This window comes from Gorilla gorilla, chromosome 21 (assembly GCF_029281585.2).
Source record: "Gorilla gorilla gorilla isolate KB3781 chromosome 21, NHGRI_mGorGor1-v2.1_pri, whole genome shotgun sequence".
Taxonomy (NCBI): Eukaryota; Metazoa; Chordata; class Mammalia; order Primates; family Hominidae; genus Gorilla; species Gorilla gorilla.
This window is the reverse complement of record NC_073245.2, coordinates 33,381,731-33,401,239: the sequence shown is the minus strand read 5'-3', so window position 1 is coordinate 33,401,239 and position 19,509 is coordinate 33,381,731. Positions and strand designations below refer to the sequence as shown.

The 19,509-nt window shown below is 41.4% G+C and overlaps 1 protein-coding gene across 2 annotated transcripts in view; it reads left to right on the top strand.

Moving 5' to 3' along the window:
- NAPB (NSF attachment protein beta) overlaps positions 1 to 19,509 on the top strand; it is a 47,011-nt gene that overhangs the window by 9,576 nt on the left and 17,926 nt on the right. Inside the window, exons 2-5 of one of the 2 annotated variants that reach the window (XM_004061897.5) lie at positions 8,860 to 8,939; positions 14,732 to 14,848; positions 16,735 to 16,781; positions 16,921 to 16,998. In XM_004061897.5, the coding sequence (XP_004061945.1) occupies positions 8,860 to 8,939; positions 14,732 to 14,848; positions 16,735 to 16,781; positions 16,921 to 16,998 (322 nt within the window). Of the gene's footprint in view, positions 1 to 8,859; positions 8,940 to 14,731; positions 14,849 to 16,734; positions 16,782 to 16,920; positions 16,999 to 19,509 lie in introns of those variants that run through there. The other variant, XM_055372956.2, reaches the window with a different exon arrangement.

Sequence of the window (19,509 nt, the reverse complement as noted above, 5' to 3'; positions counted from 1 at the left end):
TTTTGAGCAGATCTGAAAATGACGAGTATATGATTGGTTCTTAACTGTCATACTACTATATTTACTGTATATTATATTTTCATTGCTATTTGTCTTCATGTCTCTTTTTTTATTTAGGAAGGTTTGTAGTTTTGTTCTACTGGTTACCTTTATGCTATAAATGTTTTTAAATATCCTTAGCTCCTTTTCCTTACTTAGGCGCCTATTATTTTGTTCACTCCAGAAAACTCCTGTTACCTATGTGCTTCTCAGTGAGCACGTTCTACATCTCTTGTTCTCTAATATGCCTGTTTTTTTTTTTAAAGCTGTTTGTACTTTGTCAGACATAGAAGTGTTTCCCTATTATTTTTCTACCCTTGTCCTTACATTTTGTCTTAGATCTACAATACAACATATGCAGTGACACCACCAGTCATTTCAGCTATGTTTCCTAGTCATCTCTTAGTTATCCCTTGGGTCCTGGCTTACACTGGGGGTTGCATGCTGGATGGCCTGGTTGTATAATCCTTGGCTCACACTTTTTTCCCCCTTGAGTTTCTGGTAAAGCATTGTTCCACTGTTGTTTTGCTCCGTATATTGCTGTTGAAGTCTTAGCCTGATTTTCTTAGTTTTATAAGTAACTTTGAGTTTTTATGTGGAAGCCCAGAAATGTTCTTCATTTATAAAATCTAGTCATCTTACTAGGATATGTTTCACAGTAGACTATTCTGGGTCAGTTTTCCAAGTACATGTAGGCCTGTTCAGTATTTCGATTAATGCCTTTTGTTTCCAGAAAATTTTCTCAGATTGTGAAAATGGGTTTTTTCTTCCCCTCTTTAGGGACTCTAATTACATGGATATTGGCTCTTTGCCCATCCTGTATTACTTTTACTTAGATCCTTTTCTCTTCATTTTTGTTCTCTTGGCTGTTTTCATAGTTTTCCTTATTGTCAGTAGAATCTGCTTTCCCCTTAGGTATGCTATAACAGAGATTTTATTTCTGAGATCATTTTGTCTTTTTATTTCTATCCTTCTAGAATTTGAAACAAGAGTTCATCATCTTATTTTTTTGTGTATTTCCATGATGAGTTTTTAAATTTCTAGCTTATGATGTACTTTCATATCTGTTTAATGATATTTCAGTCATATGGAATTGTTTTCCTGTGCCTTGTGATTGTTTTAGGGAACGTATTTTAATTCTTGTTTCTTTTTTGTTTTGGGGCTTTTTTGGTATGGCTCATTTTAGAGTCGGGGGTACATATACAGGTTTGTTAACTGGGTATATTGTGTGATACTGAGGTTTAGGGTACAAATGATCCTGTCACCCAGATACTGAGCATAGTACCCAATAGTTTTTCAACTGTTTCTCTCCCCATACCCCTCTAGTGTCCCCAGTGTCTGCGGTTGCCATTTTTATGCCCATGGGTATCCAGTGTTTAGCTACCACTTATAAGTGAAAACATGCGGTATTTGGTTTTCTATTCCTGCATTAATTCACTTAGGATCTTCTTTCTTATGTAGTAGCTTCATATGGATGCTGTTTCTCCTTTCTGTTTAGTGTAGAGAGTCACAGAGTTTCTTGGACACACAATAGCATGTGTTTCTGTGATAGGAGATGAGCGGTTTGTGTGACTTCATGGGTTTCTTAGTTTAAATGCTGCCTTGTGTAGGTACAGTTAAGTGTGGTTTCTTTAATGAATGGTGCTGTGGAGGGGTAGGTTTGTGTGACTTCTAATTCTGTGATATTCTTTTGTTTCAAGAATGTATTTCCATCACTTGCCTTCTTTCCTTTCACTGCCAAACCTCCATAGAGCTGCCCCCACCTTCTAAGTTGCCTTCTCCCAGAAGCAGTGTCTTCTGGAAACTGCAGCCTGTGGCAAAGCCCTTCTATTCAGTTCCCAACTGCAGTGCTCTAACCTGCCAGGTCTTCCACCTGGTCTGGGGTGTTTGCCCACCCTGGTAGGGCACTTCCTTGCTGAGAGTTCTTCCCTGGACAATGATTGCCAGGTTAAACTCCCCTCTCCTGTCCACAGACGCCCCTCTGACTGGCAGCAGAGGCAGTGTTGCTAGCTCTGGTAGTTTTGGATTTTTTATTTCCTCAATTATATTTAATGGAGGCTTGCTGAATACTGCCTCCTTTTGCTGTAGGCACGGATTATGGGTGGTTGTGTATGCTTTTTGTTGATCTGTAAGGTTTTTGGAGGATGTGTGGATATATTTATCTAAGCAGCCACCATGATTTTTTGGGAATCACATGTCTCATCAGTATTTTCTGAAGACTGAAATTCAGCTTAAATTTTTATAACGACTGAAATTCAATTTAAAAACTGCTCTTGGTAAATCAGGTTGTATGTAACAGTCATTTCTGAATTAATCTAGCAGTTACCATTATCTTTCTTAAGTATTTAAATATGTTTGTTTTGTTTTATAAATAGGTCCAGTCTATACCTATTTCTTCTCTATAAAGATGACTACTCCCCATATAAAGTTGAGGCATTAGAAAACTATTGTCAAAATAAAGTCTAACTAGTTTTCTTTGTTATACTTGTTCTCATAAGCTTTATTTCAGGAAATTGTGCTTAAACACAAATACTTTGGTCACAGTCCTTAAATGTCTCTGATTATTTTCTCTGTTTGAGAATCTATGATTTTTGTCCTTAATTAAGCAGAAGTAAAGTGAAAAGTTCTTAGAAAATTGATTCCAAAAGCTCAAGGCCACTAAGACAGCGCTCCCCTTACTGGTACAGTGCTAGCTGGCTTGGTGGAATTTTTCTTTCTCTCCAAGGCCAAGACAGGCCTGGCTGCTCCAGGGAACTGGAGGCTGGTAAATAAATGATACTGTTCATTTGTAGGTGGTCTGACTCAAGCCCATGCCCTGGGCCTTTCCACCATACCTTGGGCTTCTGCATTACCGATTTATAAAAGAACAGTGAAACATTTAAATGCTGCCTTTTGCTGTAAGAATTCAAATTAGCATTCTGGAGAGTATCTCCCTCCTACCTTTTTAAAAAAATAGTTTTTAATTGACACATTGTATTGCATATATTGATGGGGTACAGTTTGATTTTTTGATATACGTCTGTGTTGTATAATGATCAAATCAGGATAGTTAGCATACTCATCACCTCATACATTTATCATTTCTTTGTGTTGAGAACATGTAAAAATATCTCTTCCAGTTGTTTTGTGTCCTCCTGGGGCCTCTGCATCTCCTCCACTGAAGAAATCTCTACTTTTGCATCACATAAAAGATTTGTACTGTTTTAAAATATATTAAGCGCTGAAATAAAGTAATCTTGGAAGGGTTAAGTTTACCTAGGAAAGCCCCAAGTTTTTAGAATCTGTGGAGATTCCGGAAGTGAAGCATCAGGTGGAAATAAATTGTTTATAGAGCCTATAATATCACAGAGTAGTTGTGTATGGCAGAGGCACTTTCAGACAGATTTTGAATTTTCCTCTCTTCTGGATTCTTTCTACATTTGCTTATTGTTTTGAGGCATACATGGGAAACCTTAAAAAATGAATGTGGACAGTTTGTTCCATCCAGACACTAAGCAGTCAGCCTTGTTATTGTGGCCTGTGTGCCAGGCCCTGTGCTGCTTCCTCTTCCCCAGAGCATCAGTCTAGTGGCTAAGGAGATACTGCTGGTAAATAATGAGAAGAAGGAGGTACCATGCTTTGTGGGGATCCCCCCAGGCTCCCCACACTGGGCAAGTCCCTTTTCAGTCTTTTGGGGTGGCTTGACACACCCCTTCATGGCATCTTGATGTTAGAGCTGAATTTTGCCTCTGGTTCTACATGCTTATCTTCATAGTACTGTCACTGTCACTTTTTGTGGTATTTCTACTCTAATATCTTGTGATTTTAGAGGCAACTTTATTTCTATCTCAGGAGTTGTCAGCCTTTTTCTTTGAGGTACATCTCATGATGTGTGTGTCATTAGTTCTCACAATTCTACGATGTCTCCTTCCTCCCACCCACAGTTTTAAAATAGTACGGACTATAGTTGTCATAGTTTTACAATGCTCTGCAATAGTTATTATTCAGGATGGGGGAAATCAAGATTTTAGATTATTTGAAGATGAATTGGTTTTCACAGCTCTGCTGTTCACTGGCTCCTGGTGGGACATTTGTGGCTTTGACAATGTTTCCTCAGGGGAACATGGGGAATTGATAGGCTTTTTCTCAGACCCTTCTGGCCATGAAGCTTGATATTCTTTCCTCAGTGTCGTGACCTCCTTGTGGGCAAGAAGTTTATTTCCTTAGTGTTTTCTGGCACATATGGATCTCAGTAAATATTTCCTGAATAAGTACGGTCAAGAAGAAGAGAGTCTGCCTTGCCTCTGGAATGCAAGGGTGGTTCACCTGGGCCAGCCAGGTGGCAGTGGTTTTTGTGCTAGCTGGGCAGTGTTTTCTTTCACGGTGGGGAAAATGTTTTCTTCTTCCAAGTCAGATTCCTGTAATACAAAAAAATAGTTAATTTAGCTCAGTTTAGCTTCTTAATGTCAATTGAGTGCTAAGTGTTTAACTTATGTCGCTGCGTAATATGGATTCCCCACAGAATATTTTTTCCAAGGATCTTCTGCTTCACTGTGAGACCTCTGGATAACAGTTGTTACTCTGAATGCAAATTCTGAATACTTGTCCATAAAATTTACAAAAAATTAACTTTCACATAAAACAAAATAAGCATCCAGTGTAATTTCAAAAGTACCTTTTTTCAGGAAGTTTTAAAGTTATGGTCGGTTTATGACAAATGGGTTTTTAAAGTGAGGCTACCTCTGGCAATTCTGTTTCAGGAGACATGAGGATCTCATGGTTTAGCAAAGTTCAAAGGTCACTGAACTTGAAGTCAAGTGTCAGGTACACTACTGACCTTGGCTGGGTAGCCTTGGATAAGCCATTGTCCTCTAGATGCCATTTTCTCTTCGGTAAAATAGAGATAGTGTCTTTCATGGTTGTAATAATGAAAATGACATAACATATATGGAAATATCTAGCATAAAACCTAGAATAATGTAGGAACTCTGTTAATTCTAACTGTATCCTGTCTCTGAAAATAAGTGGATAAAGTACATTTTAATTAAGCTAGTTTTATTTAGAAACCTTTAATAAGAATGATTGAACTATAATTACATTTCAAGATTCCCAGTACTCTTTAGAAAAACAAGACCCAAGAAAGTAGCAAGACTTTACGCCAGGGGAGGTATGGCTAAGGTTGAGAACGTTTTCATGTCAGGAATTTTCCATTTAGGAAACTTATTAGCTGTTTTTCTTTTTTTTTAATGTGTAGATTTGAGGTGGAGGGAAAGGGACATGAAGGTGTGAGAGAAAGCTGTAGCTTATTCTGACACTTCATTTTTGGTATGGCTTGTTGCCATTCTATCTTTCACTGTGTAACATAGTCCCCAAAGGTTTTTGTTTGTTTTTTGATTTTTTTTGTGTGTGTTGGGGAGGAGGTTTTATTGAGATTTAATACACATACCATACAATTCACTGATTTAAAATGTACAATTCAGAGGTTTTTAGCCTATTCACAGGGCTATGCAACCACAGCAGTTTTAGAACATCTTCATCACCCCAGAAAGAAACCCTGTACCATTTAGCTGTCATTTTCCCTCACCTCCCTGCTTTTCCCCAACACTCCCACCTCTAGATGTCTTTGCCTGCTTTGCGCTGCTGTAACACAATAACCTTAGCCTGGGTAATTTATAAGAACAGAAATGTATTTCTCACAGTTTTGGGGGCTGGAAAGTCTAAGATCAAGGCACCAGCGTCTGGTATCTGGTGAGGGCCTTCTTGCTTTGTCTTCACATGGTAGAAGAGAACCAGAGAAAATGGAACCTCCCTTTCACAAGCTCTTTTATTAGTGGCCTTAATAAATTCATGAGAGCAGAGGGCTCATGACCTAAACACCTCCCAGTAGGCCCTACCTCCCAACACTGTTGCATTGGGGATTAAATTTTAATTTAGTTTTGGAGGGGACAAAAACATTCAAACCATAGCACTACCAACCACTAACCTGTTTTCTGTCTCTAAAAATTTGCCTAGTGTAGACCTGTCACATAAATGGAATCTCATTGTGACTGCTCATATTGTGCATTAATATTCCATTGTATGTGTATACCACATATTATTTATCTGTTAATCGGTTGATGGACTTTTGGGTTGTTTCCACTCCTTAGCTTTTTTTTGTTTTGAGACGGAGTCTCTGTGTCGCCCAGGCTGAAGTGCAGTGACACTGTCTCGGCTCAGTGCATCCTCCGCCTCCCAGGTTCAAGTGATTCTCCTGCCTCAGCCTCCCGTGTAGCTGGGACTGCAGGCACCCACCACCATGCCCAGCTAATTTTTGTATTTTTACTAGAGATGGAGGTTTCACCAAGTTGGCCAGGCTGGTTTCAAACTCCTGGTCCTGAAGTGATCCACCCACCTCAGCCTCCCAAAGCGCTGGGATTACAGGCGTGAGCCACTGTGCCTGGCCACTTTTTAGCTATTATGATTAATGCTGCTGTGAACAGTTGCATACAAGTTTTTGTGTGGATATGCGTTTTCTCTCTTTATCTCTCTCTTTCATTCTCTTTCTTTCTTTCTTTCTTTCTCTCTCTCTCTTTCTCTGTCTCTCTCTCTTTCTTTCTTTTCTTCTTGACAAAGTCTCGCTCTGTCACCTAGACTGGTGGGCTGGAGTGCAGTGGTGTGATCTCGGATTACTGTAACCTCAGTCCCTCAAGTAGCTGGGACTACAGGCATGTGCCACCACACTGGCTAATTGTTTTTGTATTTTTAGTGGAGATGGGGTTTCGCCATGTTGTCCAGGCTGGTCTTGAACTCCTGACCTCAGGTGATCCTCCAGCCTCGGCCTCCCAAAGTGCTGGGATTACAGGCGTGAGCCTCCTCGCCCTGCCGGGATGTGTTTTAATTTCTCTTGGGTGTGTACCTGGGAATAGAATTGCTGGGTTATATGGTAACATTTTCCAAAGTGGCTGCACCCTTTTATATTCCTCCCAGTCGTATATAAGGTTTCTCCACATATATAAGGTTTCTCCACGTCTTCCCTGACTCTTGTTATTTTTTGTCTTTTGACAGACAGTAGCCCATCCTAGCCATCCTAGCAGGAGCCATGTGGTATCACATGTGTGGTTTCGATTTGCATTTATTCTAGATACATGTTCCTTATGAGACATACAATGTAATATTCCCAAAGGTTTTTATGCTTTCCATACATGGATCTAGATATGATAACCATTCTGATTGAGTACCTGCTCTGGGTGAAGCTCTGCAGTGACAGCTGTATGTGGATTATTTCTTTTGATCCTCATAATAACTCCTAGGTATACATTATCTTCAGTTTACGCATGCCAAAACTGAGGTGTGAAGGAGTTAAAGAACTGGTCCAGGGCCATACTGTTAGTAGTTATTGCCTAAGGTCTGAGTCACACCTGAGCCTTGCTGTATGCCCAGCCTCTGCTCTGCACTAGGACTTGTGTTGACAGGGAGCTGCAAGCTCCTCTGCTGGAGCTTGGAGTTTAATGGAGTTCCTAACACGTGTGTGCACTCTTTCATGTACATGTGTTCATACCAGGCCCAGCATCCAGTGTCAGCCTTGACCTGTCCTGTCTCTGAGTCCTTATATCCATACCCCACTGAGTTCCTTATTATGTGTACTGTACAGAGTCTGCTGCATCTCAGTTTTCCACTGTTTATTTTATGATTATAAATAGACAAGATAGATAAACGTCTTTCATGGAGGGGCCTTAGCATAGTAAAAGCAAAGTTAACTCTGGGAGGATTACGGAGGATAATTTTGGCTTTTATGTGAGAAGAAATTTCCAAGTAGCTTAAAGCTGTCCCTCAGTGGAATCAGCTGCTTGGTAAAGAACTTTGCAGAACTGTATATGTCCAAGCAACAGTGGAGGTACCCTTCTCTCAGGGTGTTGTAAAATGCATTTCTCAGGGTGTTGCAAAATGCATTTTTAAACTGGGCCGGACCCTGAGGCTTCCTCCAGGTTGGAGAAGGACTTGCCCTTACCAGAGTTGACATCATACAGCTGTAGAATGTCGTGCCACTTTCTCATAAGACGTGGCTTCTGAATAAACATAGTGCTGAACTCTTGGAAGATAACAGGGTAAAGATGTCTTTATCCTTCAAAATTTAATCTCCTTTGAAAAATGTACTTTTAACTACTCAGACTGATATAAAACTTCCAGCTTTTATAGATGGGAAGGACTCTGATTAAAGATGTAATCAGAATAACGTCTTCAGTTTGTAACACCTCTGGTTCTGGGGTCAGCCAGATCTGTGTTTGAGTCTTTTTTTTTTTTTTTTTTTTTTTTTTTTTTTTTTTTTTAAGACATAGTTTTGCTCTTGTTGCCCAGGCTGGAGTGCAATGGCACGATCTCAGCTCACTACAACCTCTGCCTCCCAGGTTCAAGCAATTCTCCTATCTCAGCCTCCTGAGTAGCTGGGACTACAGGCACATGCCACCATGCCCAGCTAATTTTTGTATTTTCAGTAGGGATGGGGTTTCACCATGTTGGCCAGGCTGGTCTCGAACACCTGACCTCAGGTGATCCGCCCACCTTGGCCTCCCAAAGTTCTGGGATTACAGGCATGAGCCATCATGCCCTGCCCTGTGTTTGAGTCTTAATTCTGAGCTATCCTTTCTGTGTCACCTCGGGCTAGTTACTTTACCACTTAACACCCCAGTTTCCTCATCTGGAAAACAGGGATAGTAAGAGTATCTCCTTTAAATAGAGGTTAAGATTCTGTAATGCTTGTCTGGCACATAGCAAGTATATACTAAATGTTTATCATTTGAGGGAGGGAGAATTAGAGATGTGGATGGTTGTTAAAATGTAATCTAATTTTTAACTTTTTCTCAGAGGAAACACAAGAATAGAAGAGGCTTGTGAAATGTATACCAGAGCTGCAAATATGTTCAAGATGGCTAAAAATTGGAGTGGTATGTACAAAGTTTTTGTTTGCTTTTTAGGCAAATGGTTTAAAATCACTTTGAAGGGAGAAATGACTGTTTTCCCCTTGAAGAGCAAGACTATTGGCCCCAGAGACAGGTGTCGGTGCTGAATAACTGGTGTGGCTGCTACTGACATATGGAGACTAAAGGGGTGTGCTCTAAGTGAATGAAGCTGGAAAGCCTGACTTAAGTTTAAGCACAGGGACAGTGTCTGTCTTAGTTTCTATAAACTTCTTAATACAGTAGGCATGTGGTAACTAAAAATAGTTAAAATTACTTGGAATTAGAGTAATTTTTGCTTCTTACTAATATGTTCAAATAAACACAGTGCCATAAGGAATGAAAGTTGGAATAAAAGTCATTAAAACTAGTGGGATAAAGAGAATTTTCTTTACCTGAACATTGGTTGAGAATGACCATTCCCTGCTATGCAATAACTGATTGTGATTCCACTGAGAACTGACAGTGGGGTTTGGGGGGAGGGGGATGGATTTACATTAACTTCAGTAGACTCATGGTTATTTTTTAAAGTAATGCTTTCTACCCAGTGAGACCGGGCATAACAAAATTCACAGGATTATTATTTTCATTGGTCTGAGATGGGATGGCTCTTTGAGAGAAATTCATCCCTCTCCCTTCAGCGAAAGAGATCTTTCATGCCTTAGTGATGGGATATTTCTGCAGTGAAAATGGAGACCACCGTTGACCAGAGCAGGGGACGTGGGTGTTGTGCTCTGGCTCACAGCTGCTGTGGGATTGGAAGTGGGACTCGCCCTCTACAAGCTGTTTCAAGGCAGACAGTTTAAAATCATTTCAAAGGAGAAAATGCTTTTGAGCTAGATGATTCTAAAAGGTCTCTTCTGGCTTTAAAGATCTTTGTAAGAAGTTTAGTTTTAGCTAAGGCTTTAGATATGCTATTTTTCAAAACACACCTACGCCTGAATTATATTGTATTTTTAAAATGGAGGAGAAAACAGTTTGTTTCACATTCCCTCTTTTATTTTGTTCAGGTCTTATAAGTAAAAAGTGATCTTACCTGAAGAGATCACTTACTTCCTTACTTATTTATTTACTTACTTAATTTGTTTATTTATTTATTTATTCGAGACAGAGTCTCACTCTGCAGCCCAAGCTAGAGTGCAGTGGTACAATCTTGACTCACTGCAATCTCTGCCTCTGGGGCTCAAGCGATTCTTGTGCCTCAGCCTCCCTCGTAGCTGGGACTACAGGCACAAGCCACCACACCCAGCTAATTGTTTGTATTTTAGTAGAGACGGGGTTTCACCATGTTGCCCAGGGTGGTCTGGAACTCCTGAGCTCAGGCGATCCACCCACCTCGGCCTCCCAAAGTGCTGGGATTATAGGCATGAACCACTGTGCCCGGCTGAGACCACTTATTACTTATTGTATCTGGTGATGAGGTATTCTAACCTTTGGAAATTCCATTTCAGAGAGGCCACTGATCGTGTGTGTAACTAAGGAGGCTTTGTATGTGCACCCCGCATCATCTGTTGCCTGGGGTGATGCTCTAGCCTCCTGACATTGCCATACTGCTGCACTTTTCCAGTCTGTTTCCATTTATGTCTGAGGTTGCAATTTTTTGAATTTTGGAAATCAGACCTTGGTGATGACCTTGAGCAGTAGGATAGGATATAAATAACTCCCACGTGCTTAGCGTTCCAGTGAAGGAACACTAGGCATAAATGTGTTAATGAAGTAACATAACCCAAGTTAAGTAAGGTCATATCATTCCAAATAACAGCTGATGTCTCTGTAGTGGCCCTCAAAGACTATCCCCTTCCTTGTGCACCCAGCTCCCACTTCAGAGCCTTTGCATGTACTGTTCCGTCTGTCTCCCTACTCTTTCCCCAAACAGAATGTTGCTGGGTCCCTGCTTCCTTCAGCTCCCTCTTCACATGTCAACTTCTTGGTGAGGTCTTCTCTGGCCACCCCTTTTAAAAATAACAATCTTGTCCTTCCTGGAAACTTTTTTTTTTTCTTTCTCCAACACTGTTATCACCATCTAGCAAAAATAAATTACATAATGTTTTATTCATTTATATTTATATGTTTTTATTATATGGTGATTCTCATTAGAAAGTAAACCTTGGAAGGCCATGTTTGTGTGTTTTTATCTCTGCTGTATCTCCAGGCCCTGGATTATTACCTGCAAAGTCGTAGGTGCTCAGTATATTTGTTGAGTGGATGAATATTAGACTCCTTGAAGTTCTATCCATGTTGCATTGGTGATGATCATAACAGCATTGCATCTCTTTATAGTTTTAAAAGTTCTTTCATAATGACTAAGCTAATTTGTTTGATACTCAGCTTTTGAGAGATCATCCTCACAGGTATTATACCAGTTTTGCGGGTGAGGAAATTTAGCCTAAGTTGTGTGGCTTCCCAGAGACCATTTAATTTAATATATGATCCTTTAAAGACAGTTCCAAGTTCCCCCTCCACCTCCGAGAATGGAGTCTTGCTCTGTTGTCCAGGCTAGAATGCAGTGGTGCGATCTCAGCTCACTGCAACCTCCGCCTCCCGAGTTTAAGCGATTCTCCTGCCTCAGCCTCCGGAGTAGCTGGGATTACAGGAATGTGCCACCATGCCCAGCTAATTTTGTATTTTTAGTAGAGATGGGGTTTCTCCATGTTGGCCAGGCTGGTCTTGAACTCCTGACCTCGTGGTCCACCCTAAGTGCTGGGATTACAGGCATGAGCCACTGTGCCCGGCCCGACACTTCCAAGTTTAGATAGACCGAGCTAGCATTTGCTGTCAGTAATTGGAATGAATAGTCAGAGTGAAAAAGTAAGCCAGCAACTCGTTTTGGAATGTGGGAATGAGAAAATGTAAAATTAAAGCACTTACTATTGTCTGGAGAAATGGAGGTAGCCCAGAAGAGCCTGCGTGTTGTGGTATTACTGAGCAAGAAAAGGATGGCCCATGACTGATTCTGAGACAGGAAACATAGATAAGTTATCAAAAATGAAATGCCAGCAGGAGAGCAAGGATGTAGGTTGTAAAAAAATGATGGCATTTCAATATGCCAAACCACAGATATGATCTAAGGCTAGATTTGCATGTAATAATGAAAGTGGCCACCGTGTGTAATGTGAGTCAGGCCCTTCTAAGCACTTTTACTTGCGAAGTCCAAGCTATTACTACATTCTTCTGAGGCAGAGCCCATTAAAGCTCCCACTTAGCCAGATATGTTCCTGAGTTGCCACTTCATGGTTAAGTGCTGCCCCAAGTACCCCAGGTGCCTGGCCACTGTCCTGGCAGTGGCCTTTGCCCCTTCTGGATACCCACCAGCCTCTCATGATTCACAAGGGGCCAGCAGGGCTTCTTCAGTTCCAGCTCTAGCCCTGAGGCTGGCATGTACTCTGATTGTTCAGTGCCTTGGTTTCTTCCTGCTGCTATAACAAAATACCTTAGTGTAATTTATAAAGAAAACGAACGTATTGTTCAGAGTTCTGGAGGCTGGGTAGTTTAAGATCAAGGTGCCAGCAGATCCCGTATTTGGTGAGGACTGTTCTCAGCTTCCACGATGGCGCCTTCTTGCTATGTCCTCATGTGGTGGAAGGAGCAAGGCAGCTCTCTTCAACCTCTTTTATAAGGGCACTCATCCCATTTATGAGGGTGGTGCTCTCATGACTTCATTACTCCCCCAAAGGCCCCACCTCTTAATACTGTCAAATTGGATATCAGGCTCCAGTAATACAAATTTTGGGGGGATACTACCATTCAGATCATAGCACTACCCATGTCATGCTGGTGCTTACATATTTTTCAAAGATGCCTGGGTACTCTTTTTAATTAGAAACTGTGGTACAGAGCAAGAATTGAACCTGGGCAGGTGGGCTCCAGAGTTTGTACTGTCCCTTTGCCCTCAGGTTCAGAAACCCACGTGAGAACTATGCATTTCCTCTGGGGAGAGGGAGTTGGAACAAGAGATGCAGCTGAAGCTTTAGCAGAATTGGATGTTTATGGCCAGGTATAATCATCTGTAATCCCAGCACTTTGGGAGGCCGAGGGTGGAGGATTGCTTGAGCCCAGAAGTTCAAAACCAGCCTGGGCAACATAGTGAGAACCTGTCTCTAAAAAAAAAAAAAAAAAAAAAAAAAATTTTTTTTGAGACAGAGTCTTGCTCTGTCACCCAGGCTGGAGTGCAGTGACACAATCTCGGCTCACTGCAACCTCCGCCTCCCGGATTCAAGCAATTGTCCTACTCAGCCTCCCAAGTAGCTGGGATTATAGGCACCTGCCACAATGCCCAGCTAATTTTTTGTATTTTTAGTAGAGACAGGGTTTCGCTATGTTGGCCAGGCTGGTCTCGAACTCCTGACCTCAGGTAATCCACCCGCCTTGGCCTCCCGAAGTGCTGGGATTATAGGCTTGAGCCACCAAACCCAGCCAAAAAAATTTTTTTAAGAATTAAAAATAAAAAATAGCCAGGTGTGGTGGCACATGCAGCTACTCAGGAGGCTGAGGCAGGAGGATCTCTTGATCCTGGGAGGTGGAGGTTGCAGTGAGCTGTGATCACGCCACTGCACTGCAGCCTGGGTGACTGATTGAGACCCTGTCTTGAAAAAAAGAAAAGAATTGGATTTTTTTTCCTCACAAAAAAAATTTATAGCAAATGTTTAATATCAGCAGTGAGTACTGCTTTATGATAATTTTTTTAGAAACCTAAAGGCTTTGTGATATTCTTAACCATGCTTTTCCTGGTAGATCAGATTCTTTCCTCTCCATTTCTGCTGTACTGGCTTCCCCAGTGTGACTCATTTTTCAGAGGCACTCTGCTGTGTTGCTTTCTCTGAACTCAGGAAGTTTCGCATGTTGATGTTTAAACCCTCTGGGAAGTGGCCTGATGCAGCCTCAGCCTTGATTTCCACTGGCCTCCTCCAGTCAGGGCAGGCTTGTCACTGGCCTCCACTTCCAGCCCTTTCTTACCTTCAAGCATTTCTTCTGTGTTCCTGTGACTCCTCTGCTAGTGATTCCTTCCCTCTTTCTTTTCCAGCACTCCAGAATCCATGGTCCCTGATCCAAAACCTTTTCTGAAAGAGATTAGTTCATGTACCTTATATGTTGTACTGTGTCCCAGTTGGAGACCTGGGCGGGACCCCACAACCAGATCCATCAGTGATTCTGCAGGGAAATTTGTAAATTCTCACACTAAATGGGGTAAAATAGATTAAACCTCATATAAATTTCAGTCAGATTTTGCTATAAAGAAAAAAATTTGGATTTTTAGACTTTTTTGGATTTCAAAATTGTGGGCCTGATTTTCACTTTTTAGGAAACTTACTTTATCCATGAAGCCTTCATTAGCAGTTTCTTCCACACCGACAGCTAAGTGTAGGAGACACTAAGATAGAAAAGTGAGCAAATATCTTTGCGCTCAGTGTTTTACCTTTCTTTAATCATTTGTGGCTTGAAGCCCTTAGCTGATGTTTATTATATGTTAGTGGAATTGAATTGAGTAGCCCAAGACTTGGTTACTGGTATTGAATGGCCAGATCAGGGAATAGTGGCTTAGTGCCCAGGGACACTTGGAAAGTCTGCTGGAGCTGAGGTGGAGAAGCTTTCATCGCTGTTTGACTTGATTCTGGTTATTTTTATATTTGCCCGAGGTGCACTGGACCACATGGATTTTTGCTTCTGACTAGAATGCTTCTTTTCAGTGGAATATAATTTTTCTAGGGAGGTCCAGTGCTTACAGCATGGGCTGCTCTGGGGGGGACTTGTTCCTCTGTGTTTAATTGTAGTGTCTTCTTCAGCTGCAGGAAACGCATTTTGTCAGGCAGCCAAGCTCCACATGCAGCTTCAGAGCAAACATGACTCCGCTACCAGCTTTGTGGATGCTGGAAATGCTTACAAAAAGGCAGATCCCCAAGGTAAGACAGCCAGGCATGTAGCATGCTATCTCTGTGTGTAACTAACCAGTCAGTACTTCCCTCAACGTTAAGGTCAGTGTTGGTGTGCTTTCAAGTCCTGGTAAAAAGGAATTTTTGTATTTTGGAATAATAGAGAATTTTGATAACCTTAGGGATTTTTCTTTCTTAATCATTTGGGGGCTTTTATGAGGAGAAATTATGTTAAATTTATACTGGCTGTTTACTTTATAGCATCATTTAATTAAACTCTTATTTATATTGCATTTTAGAGAATTTTTTGGAAATTACCTTTAATTTTATCTAAGACTTCTTATATCTTAATTTTGTGAAAATGTATATTGTTCATAAAAGGAAACTCTTATGTTCCCTTGCTCCTAAATACCTAAGGAGTTTTCAGATCCAGTTAATGGGAGATTGTAATATTCAATCATTAAAAAGTCTGATTCATACAGTATCCATTTGGTTTTTTAAAAAGTTTTTCACAGTATTTGTTTTGAGGAAAGAATGCAATTGGATATTTAATGTGGTAAAATTTTGCAAAGATTATTTCTTTTTAGTTAGAAGAGTGTAATTAAAAGTATTAATTTCTTACCTTCCACACGCGTGCACAGCGGAAATTTTGTGTTTTTCCTTTTTCTTTTAGCAGTCCATTTTGTTTAACACACAGATCCCAAATTTTGAGAATAAATATGTCATAAAGAAATAGGGTATCTTCAGTACCTTTGGTATAAGGGTTAATCACAGTTTATTTCCCAAAGTGACAAACTGGACACAGGTTAAATAAGCTGTTAGAGTGGTAACATTGTAATGCATCAGTACTTTAGAATATGGTGCAGGCATTAAAATCCCTGCTTTCAGAGAATCTTCAGTGACCTGGTAAATGTTTACATGTCAATTAAAGAAGCACATGAGACTGAATGTTGTATAATCTCATTTTCAGAAAAAAGTTTGTGCGTATAGAAATGTGTCTAATAAACACAAAAGAAAAGTACATCTGAGTACTAACAACGGATTTGAGCGGGATTATTGATAGATTATTTTTCTCTTTATATTCTGTATTTTAAAAGGTGTAACAGGGATCCACATTTTTTATGTAGTTTAGAGGGAAATTGTTTTAATTTTTGTTCATCTGCTTACCTTTCTAATTTTGTAGTCAGGCCTTTCTACTTTGCTGCCTCTTTAAACCAAACATAATAAACTTGGAGCTGTCGCTGTATGCCAGCATTATAAACACCATCATTTTATGATAGGGAAAATTTTTTGGCTCACTTGTTTAGAAAATTAGTAAAATTTATTAGCATTATTATTTATTAGATTTGTTTCTTCATTTTGTTAGTATGCTACAATTTAGCATCTTTGAACATTATACAGAATGTTGACTTTGCTTAAGGGTTGTTTGAATAGGCATTTCAAAGTGCTTTTGCTTTTGGCTGCATGGAGAGTAGAATCTATTGAGGTGATTGTTCTTGTGATGTGGTGCCATGTTCCAAAATTAATATATATGCGTGGTATTAATGAGGAATATGTTTGCATTCATATTTTAGCAGATACAATTTATCAGTGTTGGTGACAACCTCTATGGTTTTATTTTCTTTATAATACAGTCTTTTGCCTGGATGGAGTCCTCACTTTAAGGTTAAGAGTAACTAAGCCAATGTTACTCCAGCTACAGTTCCCTAAATTATACTATAGCTGCTGGGAACAAAGCCATGCTGATGAATCTGGACTTGTGCATGATTTTTGTTTGCTTCTCACTAACCTGTCCACCCTCCACTCCAAAATTATACCTCATTAACGTTCTAATAACAGCCAAGAAGACAGCCTCACCTGAACCCTCTTTGACTGAATGGATTTTTCATTGTTTTTCTTAAATGCCTACGCTTCAGAGGCTATCAACTGCTTAAATGCAGCCATCGACATTTACACAGACATGGTAAGACATTGCATTGCTTGAGTGGCTGTGGGGTGGAGTCTTGAGATGGCTTAGAGTTCTATCTTTCTTTCTTATGTTCCCAAACTGGCATTCAGATAGGTAAAATGGTTGTGTGACTGTTTCTTGTTTTTTCCCCTAGGGAAGGTTTACAATTGCAGCCAAGCACCACATTACTATTGCAGAGATCTATGAGACTGAACTTGTAGACATTGAGAAGGTAAGCAGTGGGCACACTTCCTCAGATGTGAAGCAGGCAGATAAGCTGACCCAAAGAACTCTCTTCTCCTCAGTTTGAGAGTGATCGTAGGTGTAGAGTGGTCATAGATGGCCTTGCCTGGAGACTTTCTGGCAAAGTCTACTAGCTGGCTAAGTAGATGGCCTGTTTTCCTGGAGTGGACATCTAAGACATGAGAGCTGGTTAAGATTTACAGAGATCACCTGTTGTTTCCACTGTCTCTGATTCGTGTCAGAACAGTAGCATTGCCAAAAGAACCTTCAGCTGTATTGCTTAGTACTCTAAGGCCCAGTGAAGAAAGTGTAAGAGGTCACCTCTGTACACTCAGTCAGCATCACAGCTTTAAGTATCTGTGTGCCAGTGACTCAGAAATCTGACTGCAGCCTAGACCTCTCTCCAAATGCTAGATTCCTGTATCCACCTGCCTGCTGACCTCTCCACTTTGTCCAGCAGTCATCTCTAACCCAACATGTCTGGGACTGGATTCTCAGATGCCCTGTCCCCAACCCAGTGTTCCCCCCTAAACTACAGGCTTCCTTGCCTTTTCTCTTTCTCTACAACCTGTGAGCAATTTTTGTGAGCGGTGTCCTTCCTGCTCCCAAGTCTTGGCACAACTCACTACCTTGTCTCCCAGCTCACACTTGATCGCTGCAGGATCCTTCAAACTGGTCTCCCTGCTTTTGCTCTCCCTACCTTGCCAACCCCACATCCCCATGCCACAGAGTAGCCAGAGTGAGCCTTCTAAGCATTGCATCATACTCTGTTTCTCTACTGCTGACAGTCATAGACCCCTTTCACTAAGAGGAACAGCTGGAGCTGTGCAGAGCCTTCATGGCTCCACTGAATTGCTTCCTCCCAGCCCCACACTCCCCATGCACCTGTGTGGCCTGGCCTCTCCTCTTTTCTGTTATTCTCCTCCTCTTGCATACCCTGCACAGCCATCCTGGCCTCCTTGCTGTTCCGCACACATGCCAGATGAGCGCTCCTGCCTCAGGACCTTTGTATCCACGATTTCCTCTGTCTGCAAAGCTCTTCCCCAGATGTCCACGTGGCTGACTCCTCACATCTTTCAAATCCACATGGCTAACTTCCCCGTGCCCTTCCGTTTTTGCTCATTTATTACCTATTTCCATGATTAACTATTATGACCCCCTAGTTAATTTAGCCCCCCAGGAAGACATAGTAGATCCCCACACACCTCACTTAACTTCTTGTATTGCTGAGCAGATGTCTCCTTACAATATGCCCTCTCATATGCTTGCTTATCATTCTCATATTGGTTGTCTCTCTCCCTCCACCAGATTGGGCACACGTGTCAGCAGAGAGCTTTGTCTCTGCTTTGCTGATGTGTCCCAAGAGCCCAGAACTCTGGGACCTAGTGGGGTCTAAATATTTGCTAAATAAACAAATGCTACCCCTACCTCCACCATACCAAATGGAGTCTTCCTGGTCTGGGGAAGGATCTGCTAGGCGTTACTGAAATTGGACTGGCATTGTTAACGTTCACTCTTTTGACTGTGTGACCTCCACCTGTTGGTTATTCAGCACAAAATTTGCTCATATTTGTTACATAAAATTTATTATTTGACCTTTTTTTTTTATAATTGCCATACTTTTCTGAGGATACTCCCTGATCTTGATCAAGTCAGGGCCACCCTGTGCATTGACGTGTGTGTGAGCCTTCTCTTTGGAAGGTTATCTCTGGATCCTGGAGGCAGGTGATGGAGCTGGATCTGAACCTCCTTTGTTCCCTGGTGTGGAATTGATGATGGAACGGGAGGGAGATGGATCTGGTGTGGCTGGGGTATTTATTCGGTCAGGGTGTCTGGGATGGCCACAGTATCTTTATTTAGGTTTGAGTGAGTCTTGCGGGGATGAGCACTGTGCGCAGAGCATCTTTGCCAGCAGAGGCTCCTGTTCCAGCTTCCTCTTTCACAGTGGTCAGAAGGGCACTCTGGGGCAGGAGCCTGCAGTGCTGTGTCATTTCTGCTGCCCAGGCATGGTCTCCAACACATGGGTCTCCATAAACTTGAGAGCAGATAAAATGAAATGTGACATACTCTTTTTTTCTCTTGAAAAAAAAAAGGCCAGGTACAGTGGCTGATGCCTATAATCCTACCACTTTGGGAGGCCAAGGCAGGAGGATCACTTGAGCCCAGGAGTTCAAGACCAGCCTGGGCAACATGAGAAATCCCCATCTCTACTAAAAATATATAAAAAAAAAACTAGCCAGGAATGGTGGCATGTGCCTCATTCTGTTGCACAGGCTGGACAGGTTGGAGTGGCATGAACACAGCTCACTGTAGCCTCAGCCTCCTGGGCTCAAGCGATCCTCCCACCTCAGCCTTCCAAGTAGCTGAGACTACAGGCATGTGCCACCATGCCCGGCTAATTTTTTAATTTTTCATACAAATGAGGTCTTTTCATGTTGCCCAGGCTGGTCTCAAACTCCTGGACTCAAGCAGTCCTCCCATCTTGGCCTCCCAAATGCTG